Source organism: Mirounga leonina, unplaced genomic scaffold (assembly GCF_011800145.1).
Source record: "Mirounga leonina isolate KUSES-001 unplaced genomic scaffold, KU_Mleo_1.0 Mir_174, whole genome shotgun sequence".
Classification (NCBI taxonomy): Eukaryota; Metazoa; Chordata; class Mammalia; order Carnivora; family Phocidae; genus Mirounga; species Mirounga leonina.
The window spans coordinates 28626271-28649045 of record NW_023270451.1 but is presented as its reverse complement, the minus strand read 5'-3'; the positions used below and the strand labels follow the sequence as shown (position 1 = coordinate 28649045).

At 36.1% G+C, this 22775-nt stretch overlaps 1 protein-coding gene across 5 annotated transcripts in view; it reads left to right on the top strand.

Moving 5' to 3' along the window:
* THSD7A (thrombospondin type 1 domain containing 7A) overlaps window positions 1–22775 on the top strand; it is a 441557-nt gene that overhangs the window by 376355 nt on the left and 42427 nt on the right. For all 5 annotated transcript variants that reach the window (XM_035020648.1, XM_035020650.1, XM_035020649.1 and 2 more), the window contains 2 exons: window positions 4547–4741; window positions 6595–6858. In XM_035020648.1, the coding sequence (XP_034876539.1) occupies window positions 4547–4741; window positions 6595–6858 (459 nt within the window). The remainder of the gene's footprint in view (window positions 1–4546; window positions 4742–6594; window positions 6859–22775) is intronic.

Genomic DNA, 22775 nt, shown 5'->3' with positions numbered 1-22775 from the left:
ACACTATAGGAAAAAATCACTCCTCTAAGCATTCAGTCCACTGAACACATACCCAGATGCTGTTGCTGAGAGGTAAACCATGTTAATATTACTCAACTTAATAAATAATGTCTCAGAGCTCCTTGAACTCTGTTTACATCTAATCCAGCAGCTTTCACTGCACTGGGGCATTGATCTTCTTCTATTTCCTGTAATGAACTTCTATGTGCACATTCTAGATCTAGTCATTTATTTCACTGATTATTCAAACGAAATGACATGATCTTGCATGCTGAAGGATGATCTGCAGACCGAGAGAACTCCTTTTTCTTTTGTGCATCCTGAATAATAAGGTAGTTTCATTCCTCTTCAAGAAAATGAAGATGAGCAACGGCATTTGGAATTCTATTAGATTTACTTCAGGGCTGCATTGGTAATGTTCCATTTACATAGTCATATATGCATAACACAGATATCCGTGTCCTTTTAGCTCAAACCAATGTTATCTATTTCCTTTCATTCTAGCAACCTTGATTATTCTCCTCTTTAAAACATAGCGCAAAATTCAACCTACATGAAAACATTCTAAAATTGACTTTATTATTCAACTGATTAATTTTTTTATTTAAATTTATGGGAAGTTTCAAAGAGACCCTGAAATAGGAAGACTAATATAATGAGCCCTGGTAGTGTGGTCTTCGTTTCTTCAGCTTCAAGTCTTTAGCATGCTGTCATTCTTGGTCATCTGCCACTCCTCACTCACAAAGATTTTGCTGGAATATTTTAAAGCAACTCCCAGATAAAATGTATATCACCCATAAATACCTTGTTGTTTTAAATGTAACAGTAGTATTACTATAACACTAATCAAAATTAACAATAATTCTTCAATATCATCTATATTTACAACATGTCTAATTTCCCCCCATCGTCTCAAAAATGTCCACAATCAATTTGTTCAAACCAAGGTTCATAAACGTCTCCGCGTTGCATTTGGTTAGAATATTTGTTGAGTCACTTTTAATCTAATAATTCTAGCTCCCTTTTCCAGAGCATTTATCTGTTGAAGACACTCCCTCCCTTACTTATCCTTCCATCATTCCCTCCATGTTGATGAGCTGAGTGGCTTCGCCTAATTCAGATGTAACCCACAAGGCAGCCACATGGATGTCTCCCCAGACTTTGAGCCTGCTGGAATGACACTGAAATAAAAATTGCTGTGCCTCATATAAGTAAAATAAGATTATAAATAAACAGATACAATCAACGTAAAGTTAAAGAATTTTACCTTAAAGTAATTATTTCGATATTTGCTGACCTCACTAAGAAGCTTTCAGGGTGAATGAAGCAGATGGGCAGCATGGGTTTTGGCCCATCTTGTTCACAAGACCTCAGCCCAAAGGAGAACTTGCGTAATCATCATACACCCTCCACCTGTAAATACAGATACAACTGTCTGGGTATATGTAGCTTTCTGGTGTGCTAGGAAACCATGCTTAGTATGATGCATCTTTTCTATGGTTAAAACCACCCTGTTTTCAGTATCTTAGAAATGACTTTCAAGGTTTATAAAGTTGAGAGACCTTTGGTTTCCTTTCCAAACATTTATATTTTCCTCACCCTAATAGCAGGAAGTTAGTTTCAGATTGCATTTCTGCACTTGAGTTGTTGTGTTTCCTCTAAGTCAGAAGAGAAACAAGTTGAGATGTATGATAAATTTTCAATATGTTGTACAAATATTGCTGTTGTTACTTGTTTAGATAACATTACATGAGTAATTCATTCAAAGTACACGTCTAAAAATCTCAGATAAGGGGAGCGGAATGCTGCATGGATTTCTGAGAACAGATATGGGAAATTTACATTTTTTTCTTTTCCACTAATTGAAATACTTAAGGCATATAGGGAAAAGGGCTCTACATTTATACAAATAGTATAGATCTGCACAAAATAAACTAGTTTGTTTCTGGAATTGTGTTGTTGGTGGTTTTATTTTATCTTGGTTTTTTGGTGTCATTTAATGTGATGAGAGAGCAATTCTGAAATAACATTTGTAAGAGAACCTTAGAGAGCCTTAATGGAGAACCTAAGGCAATTTCATTTAGCTTCTCAAAAGATTTCTATTCAGGTGTCTGTTTCAGAGAGTCAGATTGGATGAATAGATAAAAGTAGTCTTATTTTAAAGAACCCAGATTTAGTTTTTTTTACTTTTTTACTTTTACTACAATGTGATCCCCTTCACAGACTAGAGTTCTGATATAGTCAAATCTCTTCTTTTCCAAATTAATCATTCTTCAGATTCCTACATATCCTGAAAAATAAATCATCTAATATCTCCCTCTTTGTCAGTCCTCCCTCTCGAGCTTCCTTGGGACAACTTTGCCCACAAACTATCAGAGGTTACTAAGTTTACAGTGTTTAAGGAATCAACTCTGCCTCCACGTGGCAGCAGATTGCAAAGTCACATCATTAGCATACCACTTAATGGGGAGTCCTCCAGTATCGATCCAGATCCACGGATAACATTCTGCCAAACTACGTGGATGCTCCTTTGGTTCACTGCTTGTGCAAGGCCCCTTGAGTTCCACTTTTAGAGCTCCCTTAGTTCATCTTCACCTGCTCGGCATTGTTTCCCAACCTTGGCACAGTGCCAGGGTGATGGAGCACCAAGGCACTGGAATGAATCCAAGAATCTTCCATTTTAACAGTATTCCATGTGTTTCTGATGCAAGTGGAAATACATCACCTGCTAGAGCGGTGGTCTTGATCCACTGCTTCATACTTGAATCACCAAGGAGGTTTTAAAAAGATGCTAATGCCCAGGACTCTGTCTTCAACCAATAAATCAGAATGTTAGAGTTTGGCAAGGGTATGGACAGCTCTCAGAAGCTATCTGGGTGATTACAATCTGCAGCCTGATTTGAGAACCGCCACTAGACCAGTAGGATAAACACAGAGCAGCGGACCTCCTCTCCCGAGTGGTGAGAGTCTCTTCAGGGCACTTGTTGCTGTCTCCTGTCACAGAACTTTCATAACTGCCACCACTGTTCATTCTACCGGGTTTTCATATATTTAAAATTCAGGGACCCCTGTGTCCTCTTCATACAAATTGGCCCTTTCAGTGTTGTGCACATTAAATGAAGAGGTATCTTTAGCTAAAAACTAGATGAATACTGACCTACATTTTCACAGTTAGGTAACTTTTCCTGCACCAGTTGTGACAAGTTGTATTCACCTACACAGAGAAAGTCTTCCCTTGTGAAAACTGTTACATCCTTTTAGACACCCCATCACACAGCCCTACTACTAGATGTTAAGTTTTACTATACAGATCTGGAGAGTGTTATCTAACCTGGGACCCTAGGTGTCCTAACTATAACTTAGGATCAAAATGTCAGGCTCCTTCACCTTAGTTTCATGATGAATAGGATCCTGAGTGGGAAAGAGATCAAGTTCCAGCCTAGGTCATAAACCTGAAAGGGCCACGTAAATCAGTCTGACTGGGGCCATGTAAGCTAGTTCAAGGAAGACACTTTTAGGACCAAGAAAGACACTTTTAGGACCAAGGTCTAAATGTTTTGTCTTCTTCCTCAATAAGTGAATAAATTATTTTTAAAACCATGGGAAAAAATGACAGAGAGAGAAAGGGGACTTTAGAACATCACTTGCTCTTTTTCTTTGAGTCTTGATACCTTAATTTTATGACTATGTTCAATAAGCAATAAAAATATGACATGAGTTTTAAAAATCCAGTGGAACAATATCTTGGGGGAAATCATATGTATGAATTAAAATTATTTGACCATTTCTTAGAGCCCATATGTAATTGTGGAAATGTCAATTATGATATGATAAAGATTGCTAGAAGTTTTTGCTTTTATTTTTAAATTCACGGTTGATATTTGTGCATGTGAAGAACTTGTAGACAGCTGAATGGGTGACTTTGACACAGCCCCCCTCCCCCATTAACCACTCCAAAGCCATCCCAACACACTTCCAATGTAGTAAAATAACATGCTTTTCATGCAAATGCAGTTACAAGATGGTTTCCATAAGCATCCCCTCCTCACCCAAACCTTCCAATTTGCTGGCACTAAGACCCTTCTATATAGAAATCCTAGAGCAACCAATGATATATAAACAGTATTAGAGGTATGTGGTGTCTCCCAGCACCTCTGTGAATAGTCTATGTTCAGCATAAACTATTATCAGAACCCATGTGTTGTCTCTTAAATAATTAATTTCTAAATAAGGACTTGAAATCCTTAATAGCATGTAATAAAAACTGATAAATGCTGTGTGTGTGTGTGTGTGTGCATGCCCATGCACTTTTCTGTGTCACATAAACCACTGAGGGTTATCTGTTATTTTAAAAAACCTACAGGATCAATTTAATGACTACTGTGATTATTAGAAACATTCCTCCCAGATTTCTGCTGCAAATAAGGAATTAAAAGAGGATTCCTCTGACTGCATAAGAAAATGTTAGGTTAATTCCAAAATTGTGGATTCAATAATTATAGACATTCAAGTTTGTTTTAAACAGCTCTATATGCTTTTCCTTTAGCTATTACTTGTCGAAAGCAAGATGGAGGACCGGCTGGCATCCATGAATGCCTTTGGTATGCAGGCCCTGTTCCAGCCCTCACCCAGGCCTGCCAGATCCCCTGCCAAGATGACTGTCAGTTTACCAGCTGGTCCAAGTTTTCATCATGCAACGGAGACTGTGGTGCAGTTAGGACCAGAAAGCGCACTATTGTTGGTAAGAATAATTGGGATGTGAAAGCCAACACTGTCAACTTAGAAAACACATTAAAAGTTAGACCAAGAAAGTGCCTGGGTGGCTCAGTCGTTAAGCATCTGCCTTCAGCTCAGGTCATGATCCCAGAGTCCTGGGATTGAGCCCCACATCGGGCTCCCTGCTTGGCAGGAAGCCTGCTTCTCCCTCTCCCACTCCCCCTGCTTGTTCTCCTGCTCTAGCTATCTCTCTGTCAAATAAATAAATAAAATCTTTAAAAAAAAAAAAGTTAGACCAAGAGAGTTCTGACAATGTGTTTGGAAAACACATACACACGTCTTATTGCTGCTGGTACATGCCAGTGGATTCATATGTGTATTTTAATGTAAGTTGTCCGTGACAGGCGTGCTATGTACTTTTAGTAGAAAGGAAGAATAACCTTGAAAATTGAGCTGGCTCCCTATACAATAGGTAGATTATTTTTTTTGGTTTAAATATACACTTCTGGTGGATTGCCTACACACTGTGAGGTGTTTGGAGAACAAAAGGAAAGGTTACCGCTCATTTTCTTAACCCATTCTCACTGTCACAGCCTCAGATTATTCTTCATACCTTAGAAGAGGAATATGACACTAATTTTGTATCTGAAAACTGCGTTTTAAAAGGCAGTCACAATGACAAAAGCAGGGATATAATGAGCGAGAACGGGAGCTATCATACCGAACTAAACCTAGTGCATTCAAAAGTACTGTCAATGGCAAGAAGAAACCTAAAAAAAAATACCCAGTAGACTATTCCGAATTTATAAGTTATAAAATGAACCACCTGTCATAATGAAGTCTGTTGAAAACTATATAAAGCACATTCTGAAAGTTAGAAATAAATACATGTAAAACATATGCAATTAATTGTGTGTGATATAACTAATAGTATTATATGATATAAAGCATAATAAATAGATAATAGAAATGTGATTCAATTGAAATAATGACATATTATTTTCAAGCACATATTACTGTTCGTTTTTTATTTTAAAAGGGAATTTATTTAGATTTATATGCAGACCATTCCTAGTATTTTTTTCTGACACTAAATATCTTCACTGTTAATATTACTTACTACACTAACCACCAAGTGTGTCAAAATGATGACTCTTCAGAAATAATGAAAGATGCAAAGTCATAATCAGAAAAGTAAATAGAGGGGGTGCCTGGGTGGTTCAGTCGTTAAGCATCTACCTTCGGCTCAGGTCATGATCCCGGAGTCCTGGGATCAAGCCCTGCATCAGGCTTCCTGCTCAGCGGGGAGTCTGCTTCTCCCTCTCCCACTGTCCCTGCTTGTGTTCCTTCTCTCTCGTTCTGTCAAATAAATAAAATAAAATCTTAAAAAAAAATAAAAAGTTAACAAAAGAAAATATAAAAATCTCATTTTTTGAATTGTAATCCTCTATAACCATGCCATCTATTTGGAATTAACTAAAGCTGTACAGTCCAGTCCAGAGACTTTCTCCATTTCATATTTTTGCACATGTTATAAAGGAGAGATTTATGCAATTACCTTAAATTCCCCTAGTCAGTGAAAGCACGTGATCATTGGAAAGTGTTTCAATCATTCGAAGAGTATAAAATTCAGCAAAACGGTGAACGCCTTTTGCAAATGGTGATTTTAAAATGAGAAAATAAGAAAACTTTCGCTATTGCAAGGCACCCAGCACTAATAAGAGCCTCCAGAGAAAGCACTGTGGAGTGAGAAAATAGCATTCATTGTAAGCTACTGTTGACTATGGTTAAAAATGGAGAAAGGAAGTTTAGGAAAGGAGGAAAATTAGGGATGCTTGAAATGAATAACGATATTTTCCAACTTAAATTTCTCCACAGGAAAAAGTAAAAAGAAGGAAAAATGTAAAAACTCTCATTTGTACCCCCTGATTGAGACTCAGTACTGTCCTTGTGACAAGTATAATGCACAGCCTGTGGGGAACTGGTCAGACTGCATTTTACCAGAGGGGAAAGTGGAAGCGTTGCTGGGAGTGAAAACACAAGGCGATACCAAGGAATGTGGTCAAGGATATCGTTACCAAGCAATGGCATGCTACGACCAAAATGGCAGGCTCGTGGAAACATCCAGATGTAACAGCCATGGTAATCCAATTTTTCTTCAGTCTTATACGTTTGCTATCTTTGGGGGTGGAGTTTAAATGAACATGGATCAGAATGGAGGGAAATGAAGGTTTACAGATTGTGCTCTAAATGGAACATTTTGGGGGCACCATACAGGACATTTGGGGGCATTTGTCTTGTCCAGAAGTTGGCAACTAAGTCCCAAAGTTGGTGGCAAGAAAGCCTTACAGGTTGACAAAAATGGTACCAGAAATTTCCCTTGGTCCTGATCAAGAGTCTGTCGAATAAGCCCAACAGTGCCCCACAAGAGAGGGAGGGGGAGAGGACATTTGAATTTAATCTGAAAATAAAGTTAAAACGAGAGTCTTATAATAACCAAACTGGCAAAATTTGAAATATGCTTGAAATGTCATTTAAGTGGCAGCAAAGAAAGACTGAAAGTCGTAACTGGTGAAAACTCAAAGATCTCTTGTTTATTCCTCATTGTGTTGAGATTAACCAAAAAAAAAAAAAAAGGTGGGGGAAGAAGAAAAGAAAAAAACAAAAGAAAAGAAAAATGTACATATTCTTAGTTAACTATGCCCATTTTAGTTTTCTAAACCAAACACAGTGATAATAATTAAATTGCCAGAAGTTTGTGAAGAGTGGCCATCTTTGATCAGAGTACGTTGTAAACTCTTTGGTTCTAAATCTTAATATAGTAGTCTGTAAGCAATATTTTCCATTATTCTTTTATTTTAATACATCTGTCTTTTTGTATTGGACTGAGATTAGTTTACAGTAGGTCAGCCTGAATCATAGCAGTTACCCTCCAACCTTGCTGAAATAGCTTCTGCTGTTGGAACAACACTCCTCCAATTTTATTATATGGTTCAGAAAACAATATGAACTAATAGGACCGTCTCTATTTATAAATGTAGCCATCAAAGTACCATTGGTGACACATTTACTGGAATCTCTTAAATTTTCCCCCACAAAGAAGTTTCCAAAATTCATTTCCCTTTTTTTCACCTTATCTCATAATTCCTCTTTTATCAAAGTCCGGTGAAAATAGCCCCAAAGACTCCATAATATTGAAGCTCTAGATATAAGTATTTTTCAGGTTAATATATTCAGGTTACTGCATTCCTAACTTAAAGATAGTCAATGCATTTAGAACAATAACTACAAAAAAAAAGAATTTAGTATTTATAATAGATGTGCTTTGAGAAACAGGTGTAAGGGTAACTGAATATTTTATTCTCTGTATCAATAACATCAGTGCTATAAATTAGAGACCAGGAAAAATATAAATGCACTTGAGATTCTGAGATGATACGATAATGTAAAAGATCATGATTAGTCATTAAGCAAAATTGAAGATCACCTTTAAAAATGTTTCTCCTGGAATGTAGCTTATAAGGATTTGCTCACATTTTATATTATGCCTAGTGAATCACCAAGATAATCATTTGTTTGTAACATAACCTTTGAGTTTTCAGAATGACTTTTGTATATTCTCACTTTTATCCTGATCTGTTAATTAGATGCAGGAGAGTGTCAGCAAGCCACTTAATAGTAAATCTTATTTTTAGAAAAAAACCTTAAAAATATCCTGTGACTCTCATAAAGATGTTAGATCACTTAACAAAAGTCAAAGTACAAAAATAATAAAAATTGAGCAAAGGTAGTAGACTTAATACCACAGCACTGTCAATTCAAAGTATGAAGAATGCAGTACAGTATTCTAGGACAAAAGCAAAAAAGATAGATTCCTGATAGCACTGAACTTCATGGGGATTGTGGAAGGATCTAAGACCCTTAACTAAGTAAATGACTCCAGTTTAGTTCCTTGTGTCTGTCCAGCATCAATTCTTTCTCATTAAATCTAATCTATGGTAGATGTCGAATGGGATATTTTAGTGTTTACCAATACATTTATTCAAAGTGACGTCCAAGGGAATTGAATCTCTGTTGCCTGATTTCTTTGGAAATTACTTCTTTGCTTATATATGTTCTATCAGTTCTGATGGTGTTGGTGGATTACTCTAACTTTGGTGTTCTATGCGAGGCACACTCTAAATTTCAGTCTCTGTGACAACTGCCTTCTCTCAGCCAAACTGGCTTTCCAAATGGATGGTGGAAAAGTGGCTTTCACGAAAATGTCTCTTTCTGTTTTCAGTTTAAACATAGAATTGATCCCCACATGTATGCAGTGCAAAGACACTAATCCCCTGTTCGATAGTAGCCTTAGGGCATTTCTATTTTATCTGTGCTGTCCATCTGTGGATCATATTATCAGTTATTATACTGATAAAACAGTTTTACTTTCACCAGTTTAATTCTATTATTTTAGGCCATTTACCATGTGGTCACCATTATTTTAATGTCTTAACCATAAGGTTAATGTCTTAACCTTAAGGCACAGGTCTATTATGTCTGGCATTCTTTGTAGTAGTAAACTTTGTACTGAAAGATGATATAACTGTTAGCAGGCTCAGGTTCTTGGACCCAGCGACAGTAGAAACAAGGCTGGACCCAAAATTTAAAGGTACAGGCAAGGCTTTTTTGGGGCAGCAGCTGCAGCCAAAAGGAGACACAGTCTCAACAAAAGTGTCAGACTGGCTCTCAGAACAACAGCCAGGGGAAGTTTTAAGGGGGCTGAGGTGAGGAAGGAGTCCTGCTCATGCACGGAAGGGCTGGGAATCCCCGGCAAGTGGGCACACAGGTGTGGTTGACAGAACATGCTTCTTCATACATCAGATGTTTCATTTGCATGTTAAGTCTCCACCACTGGGCATGTTTTCTAGCACTGAAATGAGAGGAAAAGCTGATAAAAGGTCAAATTTGGTGGCCATCCTATCTCAGATCAGTTTGAACCCGTCTGGGTTGCTCCTTGGTCCCTGTTTGATCTGCAAGAAAAACAACAGCCAGCATGGAGCATCCTGGGTGCCTAGGGGCTTGTTCCCAAGGTCACTCACTGTCTCATACATACTACACTCTGAAAATCAGAGTTTACCTCAGGAGTCACATAAATGGTACTGGCTATAAATCTTATTGATATATAAATATATTGGGGGGCATTTATCCTAAGAACATAAGACGATATATGTTTCACTTTTGTTGTGAAATCTTAGATGGTGTCATTGTAGCAGCAGATTTTAAATCATTCAAAAACCAAATCACACATGTTCTCACTGCTAGAACACTCTAATATCTCAGTTGATTGGTTCATTAGAACCTTGAGTGACTATATAGTACCAGGTACTTCTCAAGTTAATCACTTAAAATTTCACAGAACAAGAGGTAGAATTTCTAGAATTTTTTAAAATCATATATCATTTACTCAATATTTTAAAGAATCGTAGAGAGAATCTAACTTATGCAAAATGCATGTATACATGATTTCCATTTAAATATAAGTGATAGAATTTTATCATGCTGCCCCTCAACCGTACCCCTCTTTCCCAAACCCCGTTATCCTGCTCTACATTTTATATTTTTAAAGGATGTATCATTCTATAACCATACCATATAATTTACTTGTTATGTTTCTTTATGTTTTATCTCCTGTACAAGAATTGTACAAGATTGAGGGAGGGTATCTTGGACTATTTTATTCACTGATGTATCTCCAGCCCCTAGAACAAGTAGGTGCTCAATATTTGTAGAATGAAAGAATGAGTGAAGCTCTGGAGAGAATTTTTGTAGTTGTATTTGATCCACAATCAGGCTTGGATTCTTCCTTTTTTCCAGACACTATTCTTCCCTCTGTGTCCCATTTCTGGGAAATTACCATACAGACTGTTGAGAAGAACGAAGATCTTTGGAATAAGGGCTATTCATGCCACATACTTTCTATATGTTATTCATCAAATATTTATGCTTCTTTCTACTAACTAAACAGAAGAAATAATAGTCAAATACCTATTTCACTGAATTAGCCCAGTGATATCAATATTAAGTCTCTTTATTGCCATTTAAAGCTTATTTTCAGAATTACCTGATTTGGACAACGTCTTAACCTCCTGGTTTATATAGTTGTGACAACTTATTTAACTCTTTATTTCTGCTCATCTTTTCCTTGAGAAGTAGAAACAACATTTCTATTTGAGGTATGTGGAAGTGATACTTGGAAGGTGAATTGGATAAAATGTAAAAATGCCAGGTGCTCAAGTCTTGAGCTCTAAGAGCTACATAATTCCTTCAGACACTTCTCTTCAATCTTTACCCTCAGCAAGTTTATCTTTGCTATGTCTCAAAGGCAGTTTAAGCCATAATATACTATCAGTAAATATTATAAAACTCAATTATATTTGTGATGTTTTATTATCTGCTAATATCAAGTTAGCAGAAAGGCACATCTGATATGATTGTTCTTCCTGAGCCCATGATATACTTAATATACATGCTCTCCTGTTGCTTAAAAGTAATATATTGTTATTTATACCTAAAAAATACTTGCTAACATGTAGAGACTATGAAGAAACTTAACAATCAACTATTAGGTTAAATTACTTACCACCAAATGTTTTCCTAAATGTCCAGATAGCAAATACTTTAGGCTCTGTGGACCAAAAGTTCTCTGCACAAGTAGAGACACAAGTGGTCTGTAGACCAGCAGCATAGACCTCACAGGGAAACCATTGGAAATGCGGAAATTCAACCCACATTACAGACCTAGTGAGTCAGAATCTGAATTTTGACAAGATCCCCCCAGAGCTCTATTACACATTTTTTAAATTTACATTCATTCATTTATAAATAACCTCTATGCCCATTATGGAGCTTGCACTCACAACCCTGAGATCAAGACTCACATACTCTACGGACTGAGCCAGCCAGGTGCCCCATACATTTAAAGTTTAAGGATTACTTTACTGGATCCTGCAGATCCTCACAGGGTTTGGTAAGAATGTGAGCTTGAATCTTTGTAGGAAAGGCCTGTGGAGCTCACCCCCTAGAGAAGCACAGTATACTGACTTGGGCAGAATATTCAACACTTCCCATGTTATAGTTCACTTGATTGCCAGTTATGGGGAAGAGAACATTAGGAATTTTTTTTTTAATTTACAAGGATGGGTCTTCATAAGGTGAATGTCTATTTAGGTATGATTTTGAAAACTGGATGAGTCTATAGGGCCCTCTGTGATGTGGTTTTGGAATATAGGTGAGGTTCACTGGGGTGGAGTCCGGAGCCGGTGACCAAGAAAGAATTCCTGAGGCGCTTTTGGTGCAAAATGGTGGTTTTATTAAAGCACAGGGACAGGCCCCGTGGGCAGAAAGAGCTGCTGCACTGGTCTTGAGGAGTGGCTGATTAGATACTCAGGAGTTGGGGAGATGAGGACAAAGGGGGTGTCCAGAAGGACTGTCATATGCTAAAGACTCTCAGGATACTGAAGGCCTGGTTATTGTCAAGCAAAGGTTGTTCTTCCCTCTAATGAGGCACTAACATGAAGACAGTTGGGACTTTCCCGGAGGAATGTTACATTCCTCCTATCACATGTCCTTGTAAATGGGCTTCAGGTTCAAAAGAAATTCAATTTTATTTACATTTCCTTCTGCCTCAGCCTCCCTCAATTTCATGTAGCGGAGGGTGATGTTAGGACTTCAGGAAACTGAGTTATGCATCTCTGGAAGTTAGGTTATTGGTAAGAAAGCTTCTTCCTTGTAAATCACTAGGACATTTGTAAACTGAGGGAGACTCCTGTCCTGCAGGACTGTGATCTCTATCAGTTAACCATTTGTTTTTCCTTTAGGGCAGCCCAGAGTGCCTGAGGAATGTCACACATACCACATGCGGTCGGGGGAGGGGGGGAGGGGGGAAGGTGTAGGGTACCAGCTTCTGCTTTGTCCTCAGCTAGCCTTCTGCTCCCTCATCATCTGTAGAAAGGAGATTGGCAATTTAATGATTGCTAGTATTCGATTTACAAATAGATTTTAGTTCAAGAGCATGTACTTTTAAGACATTGTGTGGAACTCAGGGTACATCTGACAAAAATAAGTATGAATATGGGGAGAGTAAATTTGGAGGATAATCTACATAACCACTCAACTATAATATGATTAGAATGTATTACTTTTGTAATAGGATTCTATAGAAGGTTATATAAGTTTAATATTAGAGGTTAATTAGAAACAAAAATGAATGAGAAATTTTTCCTTATCATGGTGGATGCTTGTATTTGAGGAAGAGCATGTTTAATTAAACCAGGCAGAAAAGGCAATAAATAGAGTCTTGTAAACAAGCTGAAATGGAGTGCTAAGATCTCTGAAAAGCTTTTTTAGTTGGTCGTATTTATTTAATGTCTAAATCATTTCAGAATTTAAATCTTTCATTTGACAGCATTGATATCATTCACAGTTGAGATCTTTTCCCTTTTAAATGTAAAAGAGAGGAAGGGTTTGAGGGACAGACTTTTCCTGAGGTAATAGTTGCAAGTTTAAAGAGCCAGGGAAAGAAGGAGAGGGCCACTGTGGATACTGAATACAAAAAGAAAGCAATAACCTAGGGTCAAATTTAAATAAGGTATGGAGACCAGCATTATTCTCCAACAGGCCCTGAAGGAGGACTGTGGAGGTGATGAGGGAGAGACTTTCACTGGAAAATTTCCTCCAGCTACCATTCATGTTGTGTTTGATGGAAAAACATCTGGTGCTATTATTTAGTTCTGTGTGCTCCATGTCCCGGAGACCTCAACTCATCTATTACTTAATAACATGGTTTTCAAACTGGGCTCCACGGAGCCCCTCAGGCCAGGCTGTCAAACAGAGCTTCCAATAAATCCCATAAATTTATTGGGCTTTCTTTCCAGCTTTTTAGAAAGAAAATGTTCTGCGGCTTAAAATAAAATTAACTGCTAAAAATAGTTCATTATTTGTAACAATAAAAAAAGAATTTTGATCTTTGCCTTGATCAACAACTTCTGCCATTATATTTTACTTCACATCCTTTCTACAGGCCTCTGGCCCCTTATTCCCCCTAATTAATTAGAGACATCATAACACTAATTTTCAACAAAATGATTACAGAGTGGTAATCTTGCTGATATCTGTGGCAATTTTATTGATTTAACCATAGAATTGTTCATTCTTCACGTTATGTTACAAGGTTCATAATCCATAAAGATACTAAATGACCTGTGTGAATCCATATATAGAGTCTTGTTGTATTAGTAAAACCCTGCAAATCCAAAATAGTTTTTAAGTTCCATATCCCATTAGTCTAGTCTCATTACTACAGTGTAGGTCTTTTTCAAAGCATCATCAAAGCATTATCAAAATGGTTATGTAGTGAACAAGGCTATGCATAAGAAATTTTTTATACATTCATGAAGAAGGTATTACATAGTAGACATAAGCCCTATATATGGGCTCAAAAAGCAACCTGAGAGCACATGAACAAATTTATGGACATTTTAAATTTAAATTTTGAAGAAAAATTTTTACTTGTATTTCTCTCCATGTTTATCCCATTTCTTCATAGTTGCATTGAAATCCAATTTAGCTCTTACAGGAAATTTTAGTTAATTGGCATAAAAACAAAATTGACTCCCTTAATGGTCTTTTTAAATAGCCATTAAAAAAAAAAAAACCCTCAAGGTATTTATTCACATAACATTTTCCACTCCCTTGGCCATAAGCTTGACATTTAAAGCATTAGAACTTTAAAGTAAATATAATTTAAGAAAAAATTTCTTAAGTTTGGGGGATTTGGAGGTTTTTTAAATTTGTTTATCGACTTTTGCCTTTTTTTCCATATCTGGAAATGGACATGAAAAGTCTTACCTTTTACATATTAAAACTCTGTACACCTCAAAACATGAATCCAAGTTTAATGCATTATAATTACAACCTGTCTGAATGATCTATTTCTTACTGGTCCAGTGAGATGCTATAGAAAAAAGTCAGTATAGAAATGCACTATTCAAGCCATTCTCCTAGAGAGTCACAGCTCATATTAGCAAAAAAGGAAAGCCCAGGGTAAAGAGACCTACTTAATTTAAATGCAATAATTTTCCAACTTGACCACAGAAATGTTTTTTTATTAAAATTATATTTAATGCTTATTAGAATCCAACAAACTAACATTTAAAGATTATCCTTTGGAAATACTTCTAAGGCAATATATGTTTTTCATTAATTGAAAGAAAAATGTCCTCCATTGGATCAAGTTAAAAATAAATCACTCTAATAAGTTTCAGAATCAATTTATTTCCCATTGCTTCATCGTCTCAACATTCCATCAAATATATTTACATTGCTGACAAAGCCTTATTCCCAAAGTCAGCTTTTTAGCTCTGCTCTCTCATTTTTAATGTGGGATTAGTTAAAATTATAAATGTTAAATCTGGGGAGAAGGTCCATAAATGCTTTAATGTATGTAATTATTCCCAAGGTTTTGTTTTGGTTGAATAAGTAAACTATAGATACAGGGTCTTTTATAAATAAGTTTATTTACCTTTTAGATAAAAAGTTATGTCTGAAAATGCAGTGTAATTCTGGCACCAACTACCTGGATTTAAGCCAAACTCCACCAGTTAAGGGCTCCGTCCTCCACAAGACTGCTCAGCCCTTCAGACATTAGCTGCAAGTTCAGGGCTCCCCAGGCCACCCTTACTACTGACATGCTGGACAGATTTGGAGGTCCCACTACCCCCTCAGGTTTACTGGAACAGCTCAGAGAACTTAGGAAAGCACTGTGCAGTTGACCCTTGAACAACACAACTGTAACTATGTGGGTCCACTTGTACACAGATTTGTTTCGATAAGTGCAGTACAGGACTGTAAGTGTATTTTCTCTTCCTTATGATTTTCTTAACATTCTCTTTTGGTCCACCTTACTTTTTTAAGAATACAGAATATAATATAAACAATATATAAAATATGTGTTAATCAACTGTTTATGTTATCCATAAGACTTCCGGTCAACAATAGGCTGTTAGTAGTTAGGTTTTGGGGGAGTCAAAATTATACAAGGATTTTCAGCTGTACAGGGAGTCAGTTCCCATAACCCCCACGCTCTTCAGGGTCAACTGGACTTATAATTAGAGTCTTATTATAGCAAAAGGATACAAATCAGAAGTAGCCAGGGACGCCTTTGTGACTCAGTCAGGTAAACATCTGACTCTTGATTTCGGCTCAGGTCCTGATGGAGCCCCACCTTGGGCTCTGCACTGGGCATGGAACCTGCTTAAGATCCTCTCTCTCCCTCTCTAAAAAAAAAAAAGAAAGAAAGAAAGAAAGAAAAGAGGAGGCAGTGGCAAAATAAGAGACAAATAGGAAAGATCTGGGAGGGTCCCAAACACAAGGCTTCCATGTTCTCTCCCCATGGATCCAGGAGGCATGGCCCTCTCTACATATCAATGTATATTATCTGCCAGAAAGCTCACCTGAGCTTTGGTATCAAGAGCTTTTGTTGAGGCTTCATTATGTAGACATGATTAATCGATTCACTGGGCACATGGTTGAGCTCAATCTGTCCCCCAATCTGCCCCCAGAGATTGGGTGGATATCACATGGCTTAAAGCCCCAACCCTCTAAACTTGTTCTGTTTTTGTGGTGTGACCAGCCCCATGTCCTCAGACATCTCTTCAACATAAACTCACCTGTAGTCCAAGAAACCACCACGAATAAGAAAGATTCAGGAAATTTCGGGATTTGGAGGCTACCTCCCAGGAATCAAAGACAAAGAACAGCCAAATCCCTTATTATACAACAGAAAGCTTTAGAGTTGGCAATAAGAAATGGCCTTGATAATAAACTTGTACATAGCTGTACCTAAGTGAATCTGAATGCCTAGTCATTGGGTAACTCCCAGTATTGGAATAATAACAGCAACAGAACCCCATAGCCATGAACACTGATGTTGAAACTTCAAGAAAATTCTTAAGTACCTAGCAGATATGAAGAGATAGGCCTTCATATGTATATAAAGCAAATAAATATAAATTTAAAATAGCATTTCATTGTAGTTATATTTTCCTGAATACTTCACCGTGAAAATCGTAATTGCCCAAGGTTGATTCATACCTTTTCATACATTGACTATATGAATCTGGATAGAACATTTGATGATAGGAGTTTGGATACATATAGGAATTTGGTTTTCCTGGATTGAGTTATCAGTCCTCAATATATAATTATAAAAGAATATTCATTTGAGAATTTTTTAATGATCTTTTTCAATATTTTTAAACCCATGAGGACAATAATAAAGTTCTAGCTAATTTGTCTCATTCCTGGTTGCAGTCATGTGCATAGAATATACATTAAAGTAGGAGAGATTTTTTGAGGTTGCTTTTGAGATTAATCCAAAAGTTTCAGTTAGAGTGCCAAAGTTGCTCATTCAAACAGCTGTAAATCAGAACCAACCAATATTTTCCATGTGCTTTTAAAATGAATTCTTTATCAGCAGTGCACCTTTCAACAATACAATATAGTAACTGTGAAGGTTGTTGAAAGCTGCTTTATCTGTGCATTCATAATTCAAATGAAAGAGGTGATCGGATGTATCTCAAAAGCAGTATGTCCTCCAGTTGCCACTTAAAGCTTGCTAGTGTTTTGTTCTTATTTCAACCTGGAAGAGTGGCCAGAATAGATACAGGATACAAAAAATATGATCAGAAGTCAGGAGGTTGATTTTCCATGTGTCAAATTCGGTGTTGAACTACTAAAAGTTTTAACACCCTAATTGTGAAGTCATTTGTTTTATTCCAGCATTCCTCAGAAGGCATAAATTGCTACAAGATCCAGCAGTTTATTTAGCCTTAAAACGCATGAAATATTTCTGTCTTTCCATCACCTATGATTGTTTGGTGTTAATTGCCCTCAAAAATGATCTTAGCTGAGAAGGCAAGGGAATGCTTATCTAGCAATTTACTAGTAGCATTAAGGATTTTAATTGTGTTAGATAAACATGACAGGCAATTATTGAGTGTTGTTACACTGGAAAATAAAAATGGAATGCTGAGCATTAATTATACTCTTTTGCAGTTTTGTCTTTATGCCAGTGCCTAATTTATATCTTTTAACAATTTAATAGGTTGAATTTTATTTGAGAGCTGTTTTCTGGAATATGCTATTGGAAGATCAGACATAAAAGTTTCATATTTGCTTACTGAGTAATACAATATGAATCAGTCTGAAGTCATACATGTTAACTCTCACTCATGCCATAATCTTCCAACAAATAAAATGGAAAGAAAGACTATCCATTTATCTGTTACTTTGTGAAGTAGTGACATGAATGATCCTGTGATTCTACTTTCAACTATGAGTACTAAATAACAAAAGGTTAAAAGTTTACTTTTCTCATCATTTTGAAGGTGGGAAAATGCAATTCTTCTAGAAATATTTCAATAATTTATTGCCTTTGTAACAAAAGATAAAGAAGGCAGTATATCATAATAAAGGAGATAATCCAAAAAGAAAATCTAACAATTGTAAATATTTATGCACCCAATATGGGAGCACCCAAACATAAGGAACTTATTGATAATAAAACAATAACAGTAGGGGACTTTAAGACCCACTTACATCAATGGACAGATCATCTAAACAGAAAATAAACAAGAAAACAATGGCTTTGAATGACACACTGGACCAGATGGACTTAACAGATTTAATCAGAACATTCCATCCTAAAACAGCAGAATACACATTCTTTTCAAGTGCACATTGAAGCATTCTCCAGAATAGATCACATACTCATTCACAAAGCAGGCCTCAACAAGTACAAAAAGATTGAAGTCATACCATGCACCTTTTCTGACCACAATGCTATGAAACTAAAAATCAACCACAAGAAAAAATCTGGAAAGAACACAAATACATGGAGGTTAAACAACATGCTAGTAAACAATGAATGGGCCAACCAGGAAACCAAAGAAGAAATTAAAAAACAACAACAACATAGAAACAAATGAAAATGAAAACACAATGGTCTAAAACCTTTGGGATGTAGCAAAAGTGGTCCCACTAGGGAGGTATATAGCAATACAGGCCTACCTTAAGAAGTAAGAAAAATCTCAAATAAACAACCTGAATTTATACTTAAAGGAGCTAGAAAAAGAACAACACATGAAGCCTAAATCCAATAGAAAGAAGGAAATAATAAGGATTAGAACAGAAATAAATGATATAGAAATTTAAAAAAATAATAGAACAGATCAATGACACCAGGAGCTGGTTCTTTGAAAAAAATTACAAAGGCTGATACACCTGTAGCCAGACTTACCAAAAAGAAAAGAGAAAGGACTCAAATAAAATCACAAACAAGAGAGAACGAACAACCAATACCACAGAAGTACAGTTATAACAGAATATTATGAAAAACTATATGCCAGCAAATTGGACAACCTGGAAGAAATGGATGAATTCCTAGATATAAACTACCAAAACCGAAACAGAAGAAATAGAAAACCTGAACAGACCAATAACCAGCAAAAAAAAAAATTGAATCAGTAATCAAAAACTCTCAACAAACAAAATCCAGGACCAGCTGGCTTCTTCTACTGAACATTTAAAGAAGAGTTAATATCTATTCTTCTCAAACTATTCCAAAAAATAGAAAAGGAAGGAAAACTTCCAAACTCATTCTGTGAGGCCAGCATTACCCTGATACCCAAACCAGATAAAGACTCCACTAAAAGAGAGAACTATAGGCCAATATCACTGATGAACATGGATGCCAAAATTCTCAGTAAAATACTAGCAAACTGAGTCCAACAATACATAAAAAAAAATCATTCACCACAATCAAGTGGGATTTATTCCTGGGATGCAAGGGTGGTTCCATATTCGCAGATCAATGTAATACACTGCATTAATAAAAGAAAGGATAAGAACTATATGATCCTCTCAATAGATGCAGAAAAAGCATTTGACAAAGTACCAACATCCATTCATGATAAAAAAAAAAAAAAACCTCAACAAAGTAGGGATAGAGGGAACACACTTCAGCATAATAAAGGCCATATATGAAAAATCCACAGTTTAATACCATCCTCAATGGAGAAAAACAGAGCTTTCCCTCTATGGTCAGAAACAAGACAGGGATGTCCACTCTCACCACTGTTATTTAACATAGTACTGGAAGTCCTAGCCTCAGCAACCAGACAACAAAAAGAACTAAAAGACATCCACATTGGCAAGGAATAAGTCAAACTTTCACTATTTGCAGATGACATGGTACTCTATATAGAAAACCCGAAACTTCACCAAAAATTGCTAGAACTGATAAACAAATTGAGTAATGTTGCAGGATACAAAAGCAACATACAGAAATCTATTGCATTTCTATACACCAATAATGAAGCAGCAGAAAGAGAAATTAAGGAATTGATCCCATTTACAATTGCATGAAAAACCATAAGATACTAGGAATAAATCTAACCAAAGAGGCAAAAGACATGTACTCTGAAAACTATAAAACACTGATGAAAGAAACTGAAGATGACAAAAAGAAATGGAAAGACATTCCCTGCTTATGGATTGGAAGAACAAATATTATTAAAATGTCTATACTTCCCAAAGCACTCTACACATTTAATGCAATGCCTATCAAAATACCAATAGTATTTTTCACAGAACAAGAACAGACAATCCTAAAATGTGTATGGAACCACAAAAGATCCTGAACAGCCAAAGCAATCTTGAAAAAGAAAAGAAAAGCTGGAGGTATCACAATTCTGGACCTCAAGTTATATTGCACAGCTGTAGTGATCAAAACAATATGGTACTGGCACAAAAAATAGACACATAGATCAATGGAACAGAATGGAAAACCCAGAAACGAACCCACAAGTGTATGGTCAATTAATCTTTGACAAAGCAGGAAAGAATGAATGAATAGTCTTCAACAACATGCAACTATATGGATGAACCTCACACCACATTGTAGAATGAAAGAAAGCTTGCATATATGGATATACACAGTATGATTCCATTTATATAAAGTTTTTAAAACAATTCGGCATTGTGAGAAATCAGGATGGTGGTTGCACATGTGGGAAGGGATAGTGATTGGAAGAGGGCACAAAGAGGGCTTTGGATTCATGTGTGTGTTCAGCAAACTTCGTACTTATGAAATTGTACCAAAAAATGCATTTTTGTGTTTGGAGACTAAGTTTAAAACAGCTGATATATATCTGACAAAAACATAAAATATATATAAAAATATGCTACAGATCTACTTCTTATCCAGATTCTACTGATTCTGCCTGTGTCTTACAGCAGCATTCCCTAATTTCTGTCCTACACACTCATCCGTGCATAAATGGGTACACATTTGACTGGTGAACTTGAATATTCAAGCTCAGTGGGTTATATCAATCTCAGTATCTTGGTTGAAATTGTACTATAGTTACTATTATAAGAAACTGAGTAAGTAGACAAGGGATCTCGCTATATTATTTCTTGCAATTGTATGTGAATCCACAATTACCTTGATAAAAAAATTTCAATATAAAAGAGGGAGTGCTGAATAAACACAACATTAAATTTCCAAAAGTGAGACCCTATCCCAAGTGAACTGTATCATAATGTTTGGGGTTGCTGGAAGCCTGGACTTTTAGCATGTGTTCCAGGAAATTTATGATAAGGCAAGACTGGGAAATACTGTGTAATAACTGGCTGGCTCTTTAACACTGTCTCAATCCAGGACACTGTGGTCACAAGCTTCTGGATTAAATTTGTCATAATGGTTTTTAGGTGGTCTTGTTTCACTATAATAAAAGAAATCAGTGTTTGTTGGTTCTGTTTTAAATCTACCTACAATAAAACGAATGAAATACTTGGGAATAGATTTAACGAAAGAAGTACAAGATGTGTACACAAAAACTGCACAACATCATTGAAAGGAATTAAGGACCTAAATAAATGGAAAGAAATCCCATGTATCTGGGTTGTTAAAATGGCAATACTCCCAAATTGATCAAGCTGTTCAACACAATTCCTATCAAAATCTTAGCTGCCTTTGTGGACAGAGATTGACAAGCTGATTCCAAGATGCATATGGAAATGTAAGGGACCCAAAAAAGCCAAAACTATCTTGAAAAGTAAGAACAAAGTAGGAGGACTCACGCATCCTGACTTCGAAACTTACTACAAAGTTACAGCAATCAAGATGGTGTGGTATTGGCATAGAGATCAATGGAATGACATTTAGAATCTAGACATAAACCCTTACATTTATGGTCAGTTAATTTTCAACAAAATAATTCAATGTAGAAAAAAAAATAGTCTTTTCAACAAATAGACCTGGAATAGCTTGATAATCACATACAAAAGAATGAAGTTGGACCCCCTACACCTTTTAGCATACACAAAAATTAAGTGAATTATATACCTAAATATGAGAGCTAAAACTGTATAACTCTTAGAAGAAAACATAGATGTAAATCTTAATTACTTTGGATTAGGTAATAATTTTCTAGATGTGACATCAGAGCTCAAGCAACCAAAGAAAAAATAGGTAAATTAGCCTCATTGACAGTTAAAATTTTGTTCTTCAAAGGACACTAAAATAAAAAAGACAAGTTTTGACAAATGTAGAAATTGGAACACTTATACCTTGCTAGTGGTATTGTAAAATAGTGTGCTTTAGAAAACAGTTTGGCACTTCCTCAAAAAGTTAAATATAGAGTTACAATATGACCCAGCAATTCCACTCCTAGATATATACCCACAAGAATTAAAAACATGTTCACACAGAAACTGATACACAAACATTCACAGCAGCATTATTCATAATACACAAAATAGGGAAAGAACTAAAATATCCATCTGCTGATGAGTGGATAAACAAAATATGATCTATCCATACAATGGAACACTACTCAGTCATAAAAAGGAGTGAAGTACTAACACATGCTATAACATAGATGAACCCTGAAAACATTATACTAAGTGAAATAAGCCAATCAAAAAAGACCGCGGAATGTTTGCTTTCATTCTAT